This window comes from Triticum urartu, chromosome 1 (assembly GCF_003073215.2).
Source record: "Triticum urartu cultivar G1812 chromosome 1, Tu2.1, whole genome shotgun sequence".
NCBI classification, from domain to species: Eukaryota; Viridiplantae; Streptophyta; class Magnoliopsida; order Poales; family Poaceae; genus Triticum; species Triticum urartu.
In genome coordinates, this window is record NC_053022.1 from 306141847 (window position 1) to 306156434 (window position 14588).

The 14588-nt window shown below is 45.6% G+C and overlaps 2 protein-coding genes across 2 annotated transcripts; both read right to left on the reverse strand.

Annotated features, from left to right (window-relative positions):
* Positions 1–1728: 1728 nt before the first annotated feature.
* LOC125532811 (CLAVATA3/ESR (CLE)-related protein 14) lies at positions 1729–2432 on the reverse strand. The gene has a single exon (XM_048696713.1). It carries the CDS (start codon positions 2312–2314, stop codon positions 2036–2038), a length of 279 nt encoding a protein of 92 aa, XP_048552670.1. The 5' UTR covers positions 2315–2432; the 3' UTR covers positions 1729–2035.
* Positions 2433–3497: 1065 nt separating this feature from the next.
* LOC125509214 (glutamyl-tRNA reductase 1, chloroplastic) lies at positions 3498–7349 on the reverse strand. The gene is made up of 3 exons (XM_048674130.1): positions 6747–7349; positions 5053–5294; positions 3498–4928 (listed from the first exon to the last, which is right to left on the reverse strand). The coding sequence occupies exons 1-3, from the start codon at positions 6967–6969 to the stop codon at positions 3795–3797; spliced, it is 1599 nt and encodes a 532-aa protein (XP_048530087.1). The 5' UTR covers positions 6970–7349; the 3' UTR covers positions 3498–3794.
* Between the last annotated feature and the right edge of the window lie 7239 nt (positions 7350–14588).

The window sequence follows — 14588 nt, forward strand, 5'->3', positions numbered from 1 at the left end:
GCCACAACCGGCAAAAAAAAAGGTAAGATGACTATACACGAACATCGGGTATATGGAGGTCCTTCATTTCCATTTTGTCCCCATGCATGATGCATCTAAGTAATACAGTACTACCTCGTATAAAGGGCAATATAGACCTTTCACAAATCATACACACTTTCGTATGTATGATGGGTTGTTCGCGGTACATATATGCCGTTCATTGGTGGGCGTTCAAACAGACATTTTTTGTCTTCTGTCAAAATTCAAAAATTATGCACAACTATAGGTATGACATTTCCCTTATAAAAACAAACCAGTGGTTTTCCTATTTTGGTTTTAGTTTTTTCAGTCAGTTTTTTTCAGTTTCTTCTTTTTGTATTTCTTTTTTCATCCTATTTTTATTTTTTAAAATTCATGATTTTTAAATATTGTGAATAAATTCACGAAAAACCAAATCCGTGAACTTTTCTTCAAATTCGTTAACTTTTCTAAATCCATTTTTTTTCTAAATTCCATGAACTTTTCTTCAAATTCATGAACTTTTCTAAATCCATTTTTTTCTAAAATCCGTGAACTTTTTTTTTCCTAATTTCGTCATTTCTCTAAAAAGCACATTAATTTTGTCTCAAATCCGCTAACTTTTCTTTTAATCCGTGATTTTTTTTCAAATTCGATGAACTTTTGTTTAAAATCGATAAAAAAATTCCAAAACCCAGCTGGGGCTGAGGTGACCAAAACACTTTTTTGCAACTTTTTTAGTGAACTTTTAAAAAACATGCAAAAAATCAAATCCGTGAACACTTTTTCAAAATTGATGAACTTGTTTCAAATTCGCGAGCGCTTGGGCTGGCCCGACGGGCGCCCGACGGGACCAATGTCGTCGCCTAGTTGGGCTAAGGCCTAAGTGTTTTTTTTCTCTTTTTTAATTAATTCATTTTCCTCATTTTCAAATTCAAGAGCGCGGGTAACATATTTTCTAAAAAGACCATCTTACCCTTTATTATGAAGGGGTATGTAGAGATCTCCTCCATAGATTATGTTTAGGGGATGTGCCAAAGCAAAAGTGTTATTTAAGGATGTGTGCTCCTAATCAACGTTTCAGATTTACAGCACCTAACCTCCTTTCTAGCTGAATAATGGTCGCAAGGCAACAACTCTAGGTATGGTATGATTACCAAATTATACTGCAACTAAGCAGTGTTTGTCCTTTGATGTTTACCTTTAGTTTTCGCAGTTCAATTTTCTTTACCAGCAGTCTACTTGAAGTATCGCTTGCCCAGGCCTCATGTAATGTTATTTGCACTTCACACTTTCATGGAGCTTGTGATTCTGAAGGTCCTACCACACAGGTGATTCTCTGATTCGATTGTCACATGCTGGAAATATTATCCACAATCCAACATCATGTACTTGAATGACATGGCAATCTTTCCATCAGTTCTGTGTCCTGAAATTGATAGAGCTATCCCACTCAGCATCACGGCACCTTAATATGCTTGTGATCTCTCTGGTTGACTAGGAGGGGCTGAAAAATTATCTTTGTTTTCGTTTAGTCTCTTTAATCCATCAGCTACCACCTAACAGAATAAACAATCATATGCATTTGGACGATGTATGAAGAACGGGATATTTAAACTGCTTGCTGTTGTCATGTGGCCTTTGGGATCCACAATTTTGAAGTCCATCCATGTACCTGCTTGGATTGTACTGCCTAACTCATCGATCATCATTGCACTATTCTTATCATACACATCACGAGTCTGATCATATTCTAGTCTGCAAATGGACAAGAGCCCAGCTGTACACGCTGAAGACTTTGACTAGCACCATGCATCACTCTAATAAACACATTACACATCTGCATACATTTCAGTGCATTTTTTACCATGGACACCCGGAGAGTCAGGGTGCCCCATTTTACATGTTGAAGTGCCAGATATTACATACGGTACTTCTATACTCCTAGGTGTTCTATAATTCACATCACTCGATGAAGGTGACTGAAAGCACAAACTGCATATCTAGTTTTCCTCTTGCAGGGTAGAAGAAAGTCTCAGTTGTGCAGTGGGTTCGGCCCCTGGGGCACCAACCTCTTGGACACCCTGTGCATGCGCCGATAAACACGAGCCGTATGCTCCCTTGAAGTCGACGAAGACGACTGCTCGGAGGAGTAGGCCTTCGCCGGTGGTGGACCGCCGCCGACGAGGGCCATGGCATCCACGTCCGGTGTCCGTCGGCCATGGCTGACGCTTGCCATGTCTACTAGCAGAAGAAGGGTGACGAGGAGGAGCGTGAGCCTGAGCCTGAGCCTGGTGTCTCGTGATCTCGCCATGGCGCGTGCACTTTGGGAAAAGCTATAGCGTCGACCGTCGAGAGAAGGCGAGGCGGAGGGAGAAGGTGGGGAGGGGAGTTGAAGGACTGGGACGACCTCAAGAGGTTTGAACACAGATGCGCTGCTTTGCTACTTTTTATAGCGGGGAGACACCGATGGCCAACTACCTTTCTTACGGCCTAGGAACTCTTGAGACTCCAGCTGCGCACCGACTTGGACTCGTCATTAACAGCCAGTAGCGTGACGGATTGACCTAATCTAATTGTACTTATATATTGGAGCAGCCAGCTGGTGTGTACACTGAGCTAGGTGACACGCATTGCCTCTGTTTAGCATGTCATTCCGACTGATCGATCGTGTCAAAGGATCACGTGGTTAGGCTTCAGAGTTTGAATCGTGGTGACAAGGATGACGAGGACGGGGAAATTCCGTGGCATGAAACATGCTAGTACAAGCTTCAAAGAAGAAGAAAATCTCTAACCCCAGCCCCTACCTAACTCCGCAGCGGTATAAAGTCCGGCCGACTACCCGAACCCCGATCTTCCTCCCTGAATCGCTCGTGATGTGTGACAGGTTAAGAGTCTTCAGTCTTCACACTTGACGCCACACCACTGTGGCCGGCAGCCTCGGCCGCCGCCCGGTTCCCGTCTCCTGCGCCCTGGACAGGGAGAGGGAGACGGTGACGCAGGGGAGAAAGGAGAGACGAACTGGCTTCGCTGCACTCTTGATTCCGTCTCAGACTCTCAATCAGCATTAGTAAAGCTAGCACCAGGCAGCAGCAATCGTGCAAGGGAAGAGATGCACCTCGCTCATCAATCATCACAAGGTACCAAGATGTCTTCGTCGCCGCACAGAGAACAAGACCTAAGATGCAAATTCGCCACCATACAACCTTGCCAAATTCCAAGAACGACCAAAATTGTTAGGCGGCCATGTGTTGGTCCAACAGAAAGATAATCGGCGAACTGGTTATTGATGTGTCCAGCAACTTTGGCCTCATAGGGAGAGAACAGATGAAAGCTCCAGACAACACTGAAGAAAGGAGTCGACTGAACCCTATAAGCAGACCGAGCACCTTCAGAGTTCGGAAATCTTATTAATGCTCAACATTTCAAATGCAGGAACTAATGCAATGTACATATAGAGATGCATCACAAGCTTACACAAGAATAAAACAAATGCATCAATTAACACACTGATATATTCCTGTTTATTTCATCCAATAGAGTATTATAGTACAGCTTGAAAATTGGGCTCTAACCACAGCAGCCACGGTAAATAATGTACACAGGCAGTTTTGGAGCAAACATGCTTCGCCGCTCCTCTCTACAACACATTTGGAGGCTGCCATGGCTAATTCACGGCGCAAGAAGAACTCAGCAGTAAGTGGAGGATCAGAAAAAAAATATTGGGATTGGAATGTAGCGACATTCTGGGAGCAGTATAAGTAGATATACAGACGGACAAGTATCTCCTGGTCTCAGCTTTGGGTCTTCTCTACCTTGGCCTTGATCTTCTGCTCAAGGACCGCCTTCTCCGTGTCGAGGTTGAACATTCTGTTGAGGGCGTGCATGTTCTCAAGCGTTTCGTCCAGGGTGCGGCTGTCGCTGCCGTCGCATCTCAGGTGCTGCAGTGGGCCGTGAAGGAGCTTGTTCACTATGCCCGTGCTCAGCTCCTCGATGGACCTTCTCATCTTCTTGTTGAGATTGTCTTCCCCGATCTTCTGCAGGCACTTCTCGAGCTCCGATGCCCTGATCCTGTCGGCGTACGACCTCAGCTTTTTGATAGTCGGAACCGTCTCCAGCGAATCCCTCCATGCTTCGAACCGTTTCAGTTCTTGGGTAATGATTGTTTGGGCCTCCATTGCTTTCCTGACACGGTCTTCCTTATTGGCTTCCACCACCTCTTTCAAGTCATCAACATTGTATACCCGTGCATGCTCCACCTCAGATACACAGGCACCGACATTCCTCGGGACAGATATGTCGACGAAAAGCCGAACACCACCCACAGCAAGAGAAATAGGAGGAAGCGCCTCTGCATGCTCCTTCGTGAATAATAAGGATTCAGATGCGGTGCTTGTGAACACGACATCAGCTTCAGCAGCTGCTTCATACATCTCTGTAAGTGGCCTGTACACAATCTCAATATCTTTCATCTCTTCGCGAATGGCATCCACCCTTTCCACAGAACGGTTCACCACAACAACCTTCTTGCATCCTTTGGCAATCAAATGTTTGACCACTAATTTTCCCATTTTGCCAGCACCAATCAAAAGCATCCTAGCTGACAAGCATTCAGACTTTGGAAGCTTCATCATGGCCAGTTCAACTGCAGCCGAACTGACAGACACAGCACCAGCTGATATATTGGTCTCACAGCGGACGCGCTTTCCAGCTGTGATTGCATCCTTGAACATCCTATCAATGTTCTTTCCCAAGCCTCCACTGTTTTGCCCATTTCTGACAACTTGTTTAACTTGAGCAAGGATTTGTCCTTCTCCAAGAACCAAAGAGTCTAGCCCAGCGGATACCTCAAACAGATGGCGTGTAGCATCACTGTCACGCAACATAAAGAGATGCTCCCTTAGCTCGGAAGCAGGGATTCCACTTTTCTGCACACAAAAAAATAGCATGGGCGTTAGAGCTTCACTGATAATACTGCACACTTGAGCAACCAAAAAGGGATAAGCAGGGCAAAAGAGTATGGACAGGGCAAACGAGCATTTAAACTCTTACCTTTGACATCCAGTCCACTACTTCTCTAATACCACGGTTCCACGATAAAGCCACCACATATATTTCCATTCTGTTGCAGGTACTAAGAACAGCAGCCTCTTCAATATGATTCAGGCTGGTGAGTTCTGAAATAGCACGGGGCCATAGTTCCTCTGCAACAGCAAGTTTTTCACGCATGTCCACTGGTGCTGTGTGTACACTGAGGCCTATTACAGCGATGCTACTCTTTTCCTTCATGTACCCTGGTAGTGAAAATTAAAACATTGTCAAATACTGCAAGTAGACATACTTTAAGAAAATGAAAGAACGATACTAAAATTGACGGCAAAATCACCATAACGTTTTCTTAGCAAGGATGCCTTCATTAAAGGAGGAAAAGAAGTTCGTTACACAGCTTGCCACAGCAAGCAAGCACGGAGAAGGAAAAGAGGAAAGAAGTTTGTTAAATGTGGAAAAGAAGTTCGTTGGCACAAATCTCCACAAAGAAGTTTGTGCCACAGCAAGCACAAAGAAGCAGAAAAATCAAATCACTCGAGTAGGATAAACTACTGCTTAAACACCCTCCTAAGCCAAAAAAACAAGCAACTTTCTACAGGCTATCGGACTACTGTCAAGCAAAGCCAAGCTACACAGGGCAAAGTCCTCATGAGCGAGGGTCGCCACGTCGACTAGATGGAGCTGATCATGATTAAAGATGTGCCGTTCCGCTCCTTCCACAGCTACTTTCACTACATAAAAGGTTTCTTGATATGTTGTAATTATAAGGGGTATATTTCGTGCTTACACTAGTGGAGTCACACATATATATTCTGAATCAAGGAATTACATATTTCGAATCTTGAAGTTTTAGCAACAGGAAACTCAGGTTACAGAACAAAACAACAAAGAGAACATGAACCCACTTTTTCCTGTAATTGGTCAATATCCGATACCTCAAGCATGCAACGACTACTGTCCATTCTTACCTTCTTATCTTGTGTGATCTTAGTACTTGGCAATTTTATTCAGGTATGCTCCTTTATTTAGGCTGCAGCACTACTTAACACATTTTGTTAAGCACCTGTACATGTCGAGCCCTGCTAAGAAATATAACGGTTTATTCATCACCGACGAACATACGTAGTGCTAAATTTTAGCCGGATTGGCTCCTTTATTTAGGCTGCAACACTAATTAACACATTTAGTTAAGCTCCTATACCATACCGTAGTGCTAATGGTCTGCTAATCTGTGAAACGCGTGTCTCCAAGATCAGTTACCTCTACAACTTGCGAGCCTTTCGGCACTCGGTGCAGAAAAAGAAAACTAATCGAGGTTTTCCTCAAGATATCACAGTCTCTAAGTCCAATTGTCTCTTACTATGTTAACCTTTTTTTGCGGGAACTCTTACTATGTAATCCTGAACAGATAGGCTGTGAACACAATGAATTAGTAATGATAGACCAATAACCTGCCAAAATACTGCATGTGCTCACAACAATCAAAGCAAAACTGGGGGAGAACAATGCAAGTTCCCCTACGTTTCTCTTTTTCTCTTGTCCAACTCTCCAAGTACTGCCCACAAATCGGCACATATGCACCAAAACTTGCGCCAACTTCCGCTAAAACCACACAGAGATCCCCTAATTCGCGCACCACCAACAAAACAAAACTGCGCATTAAGGGCGGCAAATTGGAGGAGGAGGAAGGGACTCACGGTCGGCGGAGATCTTGAACTGCTCGAGCGCGGTGATGCTGGCCAACTTGGACGCCGCCTGGGCATCCCCGCCGGCGTCGCAGCGCACGACGCCGGACCGCCTCCGGCCGCCGGCGGCAACGACCCAGGGGCACGCGGTGGCGGTCCCCCGCGCCTTGGCGCCGGCAGCGGCGGCGGCGAATGCGCCCGCGGCGGCCGTGGCTGACGTCGCTCCCGCCATCATCGAGCAGACCAACAACAAGAGCAGCAGCGGGCTTTCCCCCTCCTCAGCCCGGCCCACGAACCGTACGTACGTAAATAGATATACAGATAGGTAAAACCGGAGAGAGAGAGACGAGAGAGCGCGGAGAGATCCTTATACGGCCGCTTCTCCCACCCTCCCCCTCTCTCCACCACCGGCCGGTGCGCGCCTTCTCCGAGGGAGGATGAGCCGCCGGGTCTGCGAGGAAGAAGGGGTCTGGCAGCTGCCGCACCGGAGGTTAAGGAGGGAGGTGGCGTGCGGGGCCCGCGAGCAGTCGGAGCGGGCCGGGCGAGGCCTCGGGGTCGGGGCGAATTTTCTAATGCGCGCGCGTGTTGGGTTTGGGTTCGGTGTGGGTGGAGGTTGGGTTGGGTTAAGCCGTAAGCCACATGCGTCGTGGACGGGAATCCGGGAGGGGATGTGTGCTGGCCTCCGCCCGCTGATTGGCTGCGGCACTATCCGCTCCCCTTATCGCTGCCCGCATCCTTTGACGCCCCAGCGGATTGCGGGCGATGGAGGGCTCCGTTCTCTCGTCAGTGGGGACACGGCGGATTCCTGACGGGGTGGTGGTCGTGGTGGGCACACACACGGGTTCGCATGGCCGCCTCACGCCCGCACCTGCGGGGTGATGGCCGAGCGTGTCGACGTGCTGGCCACACTCCGTCCATCGTCCGCAGCCCCGGCGGTCACGATCCCATGCGGCATATTCGGCGCCTCGCCTCGTCGGGTCCCTCCGTATGGACGTGCATGCGGCTGTGTCGTCTACCCCTGCTCGTTTTGTGGTGTGTGAATTGAGAGCTCCCGGTGACCGAAACTGATCATGCTGTTGTCACGACATCAATTGCAGCCAATGGGAGTCCATCAAAGCGTCTCTGGCAGATCCTCTATCCTAAAAGTCTTAAATAATCCTCTTATTATTCCGTTTCTTTTAAAAGAAAATCATTGATGCTTGTCTAGCAGATCCCCTAACCTAAAGGCTTTATTTTGCCAATCTTTAAAAACGATTGCTTGCACAATCGTAACGAGCTGATCACATTTCAATACAGACATACACAATTTAAATGTGTAACATCAAGAAAGACGTTGACCCAAGCTCCACACAAAGCTTTGTCCTCCTCCGTCTTGTGGTTCTCCATCCCACTCTTCTTCTTGATTACTTGACTCTCCTCAACCTCGTCGACCTTAGTTCACCACCTCGGGTTCTCTCGTTTGAGTATATGGCATTGGCATCGCAATGTCATCAAGCCCAAGTATGTGCTCGTGGTGTCAGCCGAATCCACCTCGTCTTCGACCGCCGGAGGTGAAAGGATGGCGGTGCGGCTACAGGAGACCGTGTAGTACTCTCCAACACTGCAATATGTCGAGGGGGAGCGCCGGAGGTGAAAGGGTGGCGGTGCGGCTACAGGAGACCGCTAGTACTCCCCAACACTGCAATATGTCGAGGGGGAAGCGCCCGGGTGGCCGCAGTCTTCTTTATCCTCATCGTCGTCGTCGTTGTGTTGTCGATCGCCTTAGCCGACGGCCGGCGATCCTTTTGATGAACAACTTGGGCAAGGGCGGTACTATAGTGACCCGACTCGGTAAGAGTCGAAGTCTCTGTGCTTACCGTGCTAGACCTAGATCGACTTGCTAGCACACACAGTACTCGATGAAATAACAGAAATAACACACATCTCTTTATGACATCGATAGTCCAGGAGTAATACATTTATTACAAAATAGGGCATAGAGCCAATAAGCAAATACTACGGAGGCGAAGTAGTAAATGAGTCCAACTCCACGAGCAAGGTTGAGTGTAAAACATCGACCTATCGCGCCTTAATCCTCGTCGGATATATCTGCAACGTGATAAGTTGCATCCATATAGGTCAGTACATTGAATGTACTGGCAGTTCACATCATAAGTGTAATGAACCTATTTGTACATGCAATTTGGCTGATGGATAGCTCTAAGTTTAGTTTTTGCATAAAGCTAGTTTTTCCCTATTAAAAAAGATGTTATTCTACTACTACACATTTGTTGGGAACGTAGTAATTTCAAAATTTTCCTACGCACACGCAAGATCATGGTGATGCATAGCAACGAGAGGGGAGAGTGTGATCTACGTACCCTTGTAGATCGACAACGGAAGCGTTAGCACAACGTGGTTGATGTAGTCGTACGTCTTCACGGCCCGACCGATCAAGCACCGAAAATTACGGCACCTCCGAGTTCTAGCACACGTTCAGCTCGATGACGATCCCCGGACTCCGATCCAGCAAAGTGTCGGGGAAGAGTTCCGTCAGCACGATGGCGTGGTGACGATCTTGATGTACTACCGTCGCAGGGCTTCGCCTAAGCACCGCTACAATATTATCGAGGACTATGGTGGAAGGGGGCACCGCACACGGCTAAGAATATGATCACGTGGATCAACTTGTGTGTCTATGGGGTGCCCCTGCCCCCGTATATAAAGGATCAAGGGGGGGGGGTGCGGCCGGCCAGGAGAGGGCGCGCCAGGAGGAGTCCTACTCCCTCCGGGAGTAGGATTCCCCCCCTTTCCTAGTTGGAATAGGATTCAGGAGGGGGGAAAGAGGAGAGAGAGAAGGAAGGGGGGCGCCGGCCCCCTCTCCCTGTCCTATTCGGACTAGGGGGGAGGGGCGCGCGGCCCAGCCCTGGCCACCTCTCCTCTCTTCCACTAAAGCCCACTAAGGCCCATATACCTCCCGGGGGGGTCCGGTAACCTCCCGGTACTCCGGTAAAATCCTGATTTCACCCGGAACACTTCCGATATCCAAATATAGGCTTCCAATATATCAATATTTATGTCTCGACCATTTCGAGACTCCTCGTCATGTCCGTGATCACATCCGGGACTCCGAACAAACTTCGGTACATCAAAATGCATAAACTCATAATATAACTGTCATCGAAACCTTAAGCGTGCGGACCCTACGGGTTCGAGAACAATGTAGACATGACCGAGACATGTCTCCGGTCAATAACCAATAGCGGAACCTGGATGCTCATATTGGCTCCTACATATTCTACGAAGATCTTTTATCGGTCAGACCGCATAACAACATACGTTGTTCCCTTTGCCATCGGTATGTTACTTGCCCGAGATTCGATCGTCGGTATCTCAATACCTAGTTCAATCTCGTTACAGGCAAGTCTCTTTACTCGTTCCGTAATACATCATCTCACAACTAACTCATTAGTTGCAATGCTTGCAAGGCTTATGTGATGTGCATTACCGAGAGGGCCCAGAGATACCTCTCCGACAATCGGAGTGACAAATCCTAATCTCGAAATACGCCAACCCAACATGTACCTTTGGAGACACCTGTAGAGCTCCTTTATAATCACCCAGATACGTTGTGACGTTTGGTAGCACACAAAGTGTTCCTCCGGTAAACGGGAGTTGCATAATCTCATAGTCATAGGAATATGTATAAGTCATGAAGAAAGCAATAGCAACATACTAAACGATCGGGTGCTAAGCTAATGGAATGGGTCATGTCAATCAGATCATTCACCTAATGATGTGATCCCGTTAATCAAATAACAACTCTTTGTCCATGGTTAGGAAACATAACCATCTTTGATTAACGAGCTAGTCAAGTAGAGGCATACTAGTGACACTCTGTTTGTCTATGTATTCACACATGTATTATGTTTCCGGTTAATACAATTCTAGCATGAATAATAAACATTTATCATGATATAAGGAAATAAATAATAACTTTATTATTGCCTCTAGGGCATATTTCCTTCAGTCTCCCACTTGCACTAGAGTCAATAATCTAGATTACACGGTAATGATTCTAACACCCATGGAGCTTTGGTGCTGATCATGTTTTGCTCGTGGAAGAGGCTTAGTCAACGGGTCTGCTACATTCAGATCCGTATGTATCTTGCAAATCTCTATGTCTCCCACCTGGACTAGATCCCGGATGGAATTGAAGCGTCTCTTGATGTGCTTGGTTCTCTTGTGAAATCTGGATTCCTTTGCCAAGGCAATTGCACCAGTATTGTCACAAAAGATTTTCATTGGACCCGATGCACTAGGTATGACATCTAGATCGGATATGAACTCCTTCATCCAGACTCCTTCATTTGCTGCTTCCGAAGCAGCTATGTATTCCGCTTCACATGTAGATCCTGCCACGACGCTTTGTTTAGAACTGCACCAACTGACAGCCCCGCCGTTTAATGTAAACACGTATCCGGTTTGCGATTTAGAATCGTCCGGATCTATGTCAAAGCTTGCATCAACGTAACCTTTTACGATGAGCTCTTTGTCACCTCCATATATGAGAAACATATCCTTAGTCCTTTTCAGGTATTTCAGGATGTTCTTGACCGCTGTCCAGTGATCCACTCCTGGATTACTTTGGTACCTCCCTGCTAGACTTATAGCAAGGCACACATCAGGTCTGGTACACAGCATCGCATACATGATAGAGCCTATGGCTGAAGCATAGGGAACATCTTTCATTTTCTCTCTATCTTCTGCAGTGGTCGGGCATTGAGTCTGACTCAACTTCACACCTTGTAACACGGGCAAGAACCCTTTCTTTGCTTGATCCATTTTGAACTTCTTCAAAACTTTGTCAAGGTATGTGCTTTGTGAAAGTCCAATTAAGCGTCTTGATCTATCTCTATAGATCTTAATGCCTAATATGTAAGCAGCTTCACCGAGGTCTTTCATTGAAAAACTCTTATTCAAGTATCCCTTTATGCTATCCAGAAATTCTATATCATTTCCAATTAGTAATATGTCATCCACATATAGTATCAGAAATGCTACAGAGCTCCCACTCACTTTCTTGTAAATACAGGCTTCTCCAAAAGTCTGTATAAAACCAAATGCTTTGATCACACTATCAAAGCGTTTATTCCAACTCCGAGGGGCTTGCACCAGTCCATAAATGGATCGCTGGAGCTTGCACACTTTGTTAGCTCCCTTTGGATCAAAAAAACCTTCTGGTTGTATCATATACAACTCTTCTTCCAGAAATCCATTCAGGAATGCGGTTTTGACATCCATCTGCCAAATTTCATAATCATAAAATGCGGCAATTGCTAACATGATTCGGACAGACTTAAGCATCGCTACGGGTGAGAAGGTCTCATCGTAGTCAATCCCTTGAACTTGCCGAAAACCTTTTGCGACAAGTCAAGCTTTGTAGACAGTAATATTATCGTCAGCGTCAGTCTTCTTCTTGAAGATCCATTTATTCTAAATTGCTTGCCGATCATTGGGCAAGTCAACCAAAGTCCATACTTTGTTCTCATACATGGATCCCATCTCAGATTTCATGGCTTCAGGCCATTTTGCGGAATCTGGGCTCACCATCGCTTCTTCATAGTTCGTAGGTTCATCATGATCTAATAGCATGACTTCCAGAACAGGATTATTGTACCACTCTGGCGCGGATCTCATTCTGGTTGATCTACGAGGTTCAGTAGTATATTGTTCTGAAGTTTCATGATCATTATCATTAGCTTCCTCACTAATTGGTGTAGGTGTCACAGAAACAGGTTTCTGTGATGTATTACTTTCCAATAAGGGAGTAGGTACAGTTACCTCGTCAAGTTCTACTTTCCTCCCACTCACTTCTTTCGAGAGAAACTCCTTCTCTAGAAAGTTTCCGAATTTAGCAACAAAAGTCTTGCCTTTGGATCTGTGATAGAAGGCGTATCCAATAGTTTTCTTTGGATATCCTATGAAGATACATTTTTCCGATTTGGGTTCGAGCTTATCAGGTTGAAGCTTTTTCACATAAGCATCGCAGCCCCAAACTTTCAGAAACGACAACTTTGGTTTCTTGCCAAACCACAGTTCATAAGGCGTCGTCTCAACGGATTTTGATGGTGCCCTATTTAATGTGAATGCGGCCGTCTCTAGAGCATATCCCCAAAACGATAGCGGTAAATCAGTAAGAGACATCATAGATCGCACCATATCTAGTAAAGTACGATTATGACGTTCGGACACACCATTACGCTGTGGTGTTCCGGGTGGCGTGAGTTGCGAAACTATTCCACATTGTTTCAAATGTACACCAAACTCATAACTCAAATATTCTCCTCCACGATCAGATCGTAGGAATTTTATTTTCTTGTTACGATGATTTTCAACTTCACTCTGAAATTCTTTGAACTTTTCAAACGTCTCAGACTTGTGTTTCATTAAGTAGATATACCCATATCTGCTTAAGTCATCTGTGAAGGTGAGAAAATAACGATATCCGCCACGAGCCTCAACATTCATCGGACCACATACATCTGTGTGTATGATTTCCAACAAATCTGTTGCTCTCTCCATAGTACTGGAGAACGGTGTTTTTGTCATCTTACCCATAAGGCACAGTTCACAAGTACCAAGTGATTCATAATCAAGTGGTTCCAAAAGCCCATCAGTATGGAGTTTCTTCATGCGCTTTATACCGATATGACCTAAACGGCAGTGCCACACATAAGTTGCACTATCATTATCAACTCTGCATCTTTTGGTTTCAACACTATGAATATGTGTTTCACTACTATCGAGATTTAATAAGAATAGACCACTCTTTAAGGGTGCATGACCATAAAAGATATTACTCATGTAAATAGAACAACCATTATTCTCTGATTTAAATGAATAACCATCTCGCATCAAACAAGATCCAGATATAATGTTCATGCTTAACGCTGGCACCAAATAACAATTATTTAGGTCTAATATTAATCCCGAAGGTAGATGTAGAGGTAGCGTGCCGACTGCGATCACATCGACTTTGGAACCATTTCCCACGCGCATCGTCACCTCGTCCTTAGCCAATCTTTGCTTAATCCGTAGTCCCTGTTTCGAGTTGCAAATATTAGCAACAGAACCAGTATCCAATACCCAGGTGCTACTGCGAGCATTAGTAAGGTACACATCAATAACATGTATATCACATATACCTTTGTTCACCTTGCCATCCTTCTTATCCGCCAAATACTTGAGGCAGTTCCGCTTCCAGTGACCAGTCTGCTTGCAGTAGAAGCACTCAGTTTCAGGCTTAGGTCCAGGTTTGGGTTTCTTCTCTTGATCAGCAACTTGCTTGTTGTTCTTTTTGAAGTTCCCCTTCTTCTTCCCTTTGCCCTTTTTCTTGAAACTAGTGGTCTTGTTGACCATCAACACTTGATGCTCCTTCTTGATTTCTATCTCCGCAGCTTTCAGCATTGCGAAGAGCTCGGGAATAGTCTTATTCATCCCTTGCATATTATAGTTCATCATGAATATCTTGTAGCTTGGTGGCAGTGATTGGAGAATTCTGTCAATGACGCAATAATCTGGAAGATTAACTCCCAATTGAATCAAGTGATTATTATACCCAGACATTTTGAGTATATGCTCACTGACAGAACTGTTCTCCTCCATCTTGCAGCTATAGAACTTATTGGAGACTTCATATCTCTCAATCCGGGCATTTGCTTGAAATATTAACTTCAACTCCTGGAACATCTCATATGCTCCATGACGTTCAAAAAGTCGTTGAAGTCCCGATTCTAAGCCGTAAAGCATGGCACACTGAACTATCGAGTAGTCACCAGCTTTGCTCTGCCAGATGTTCATAACATCTGGTGT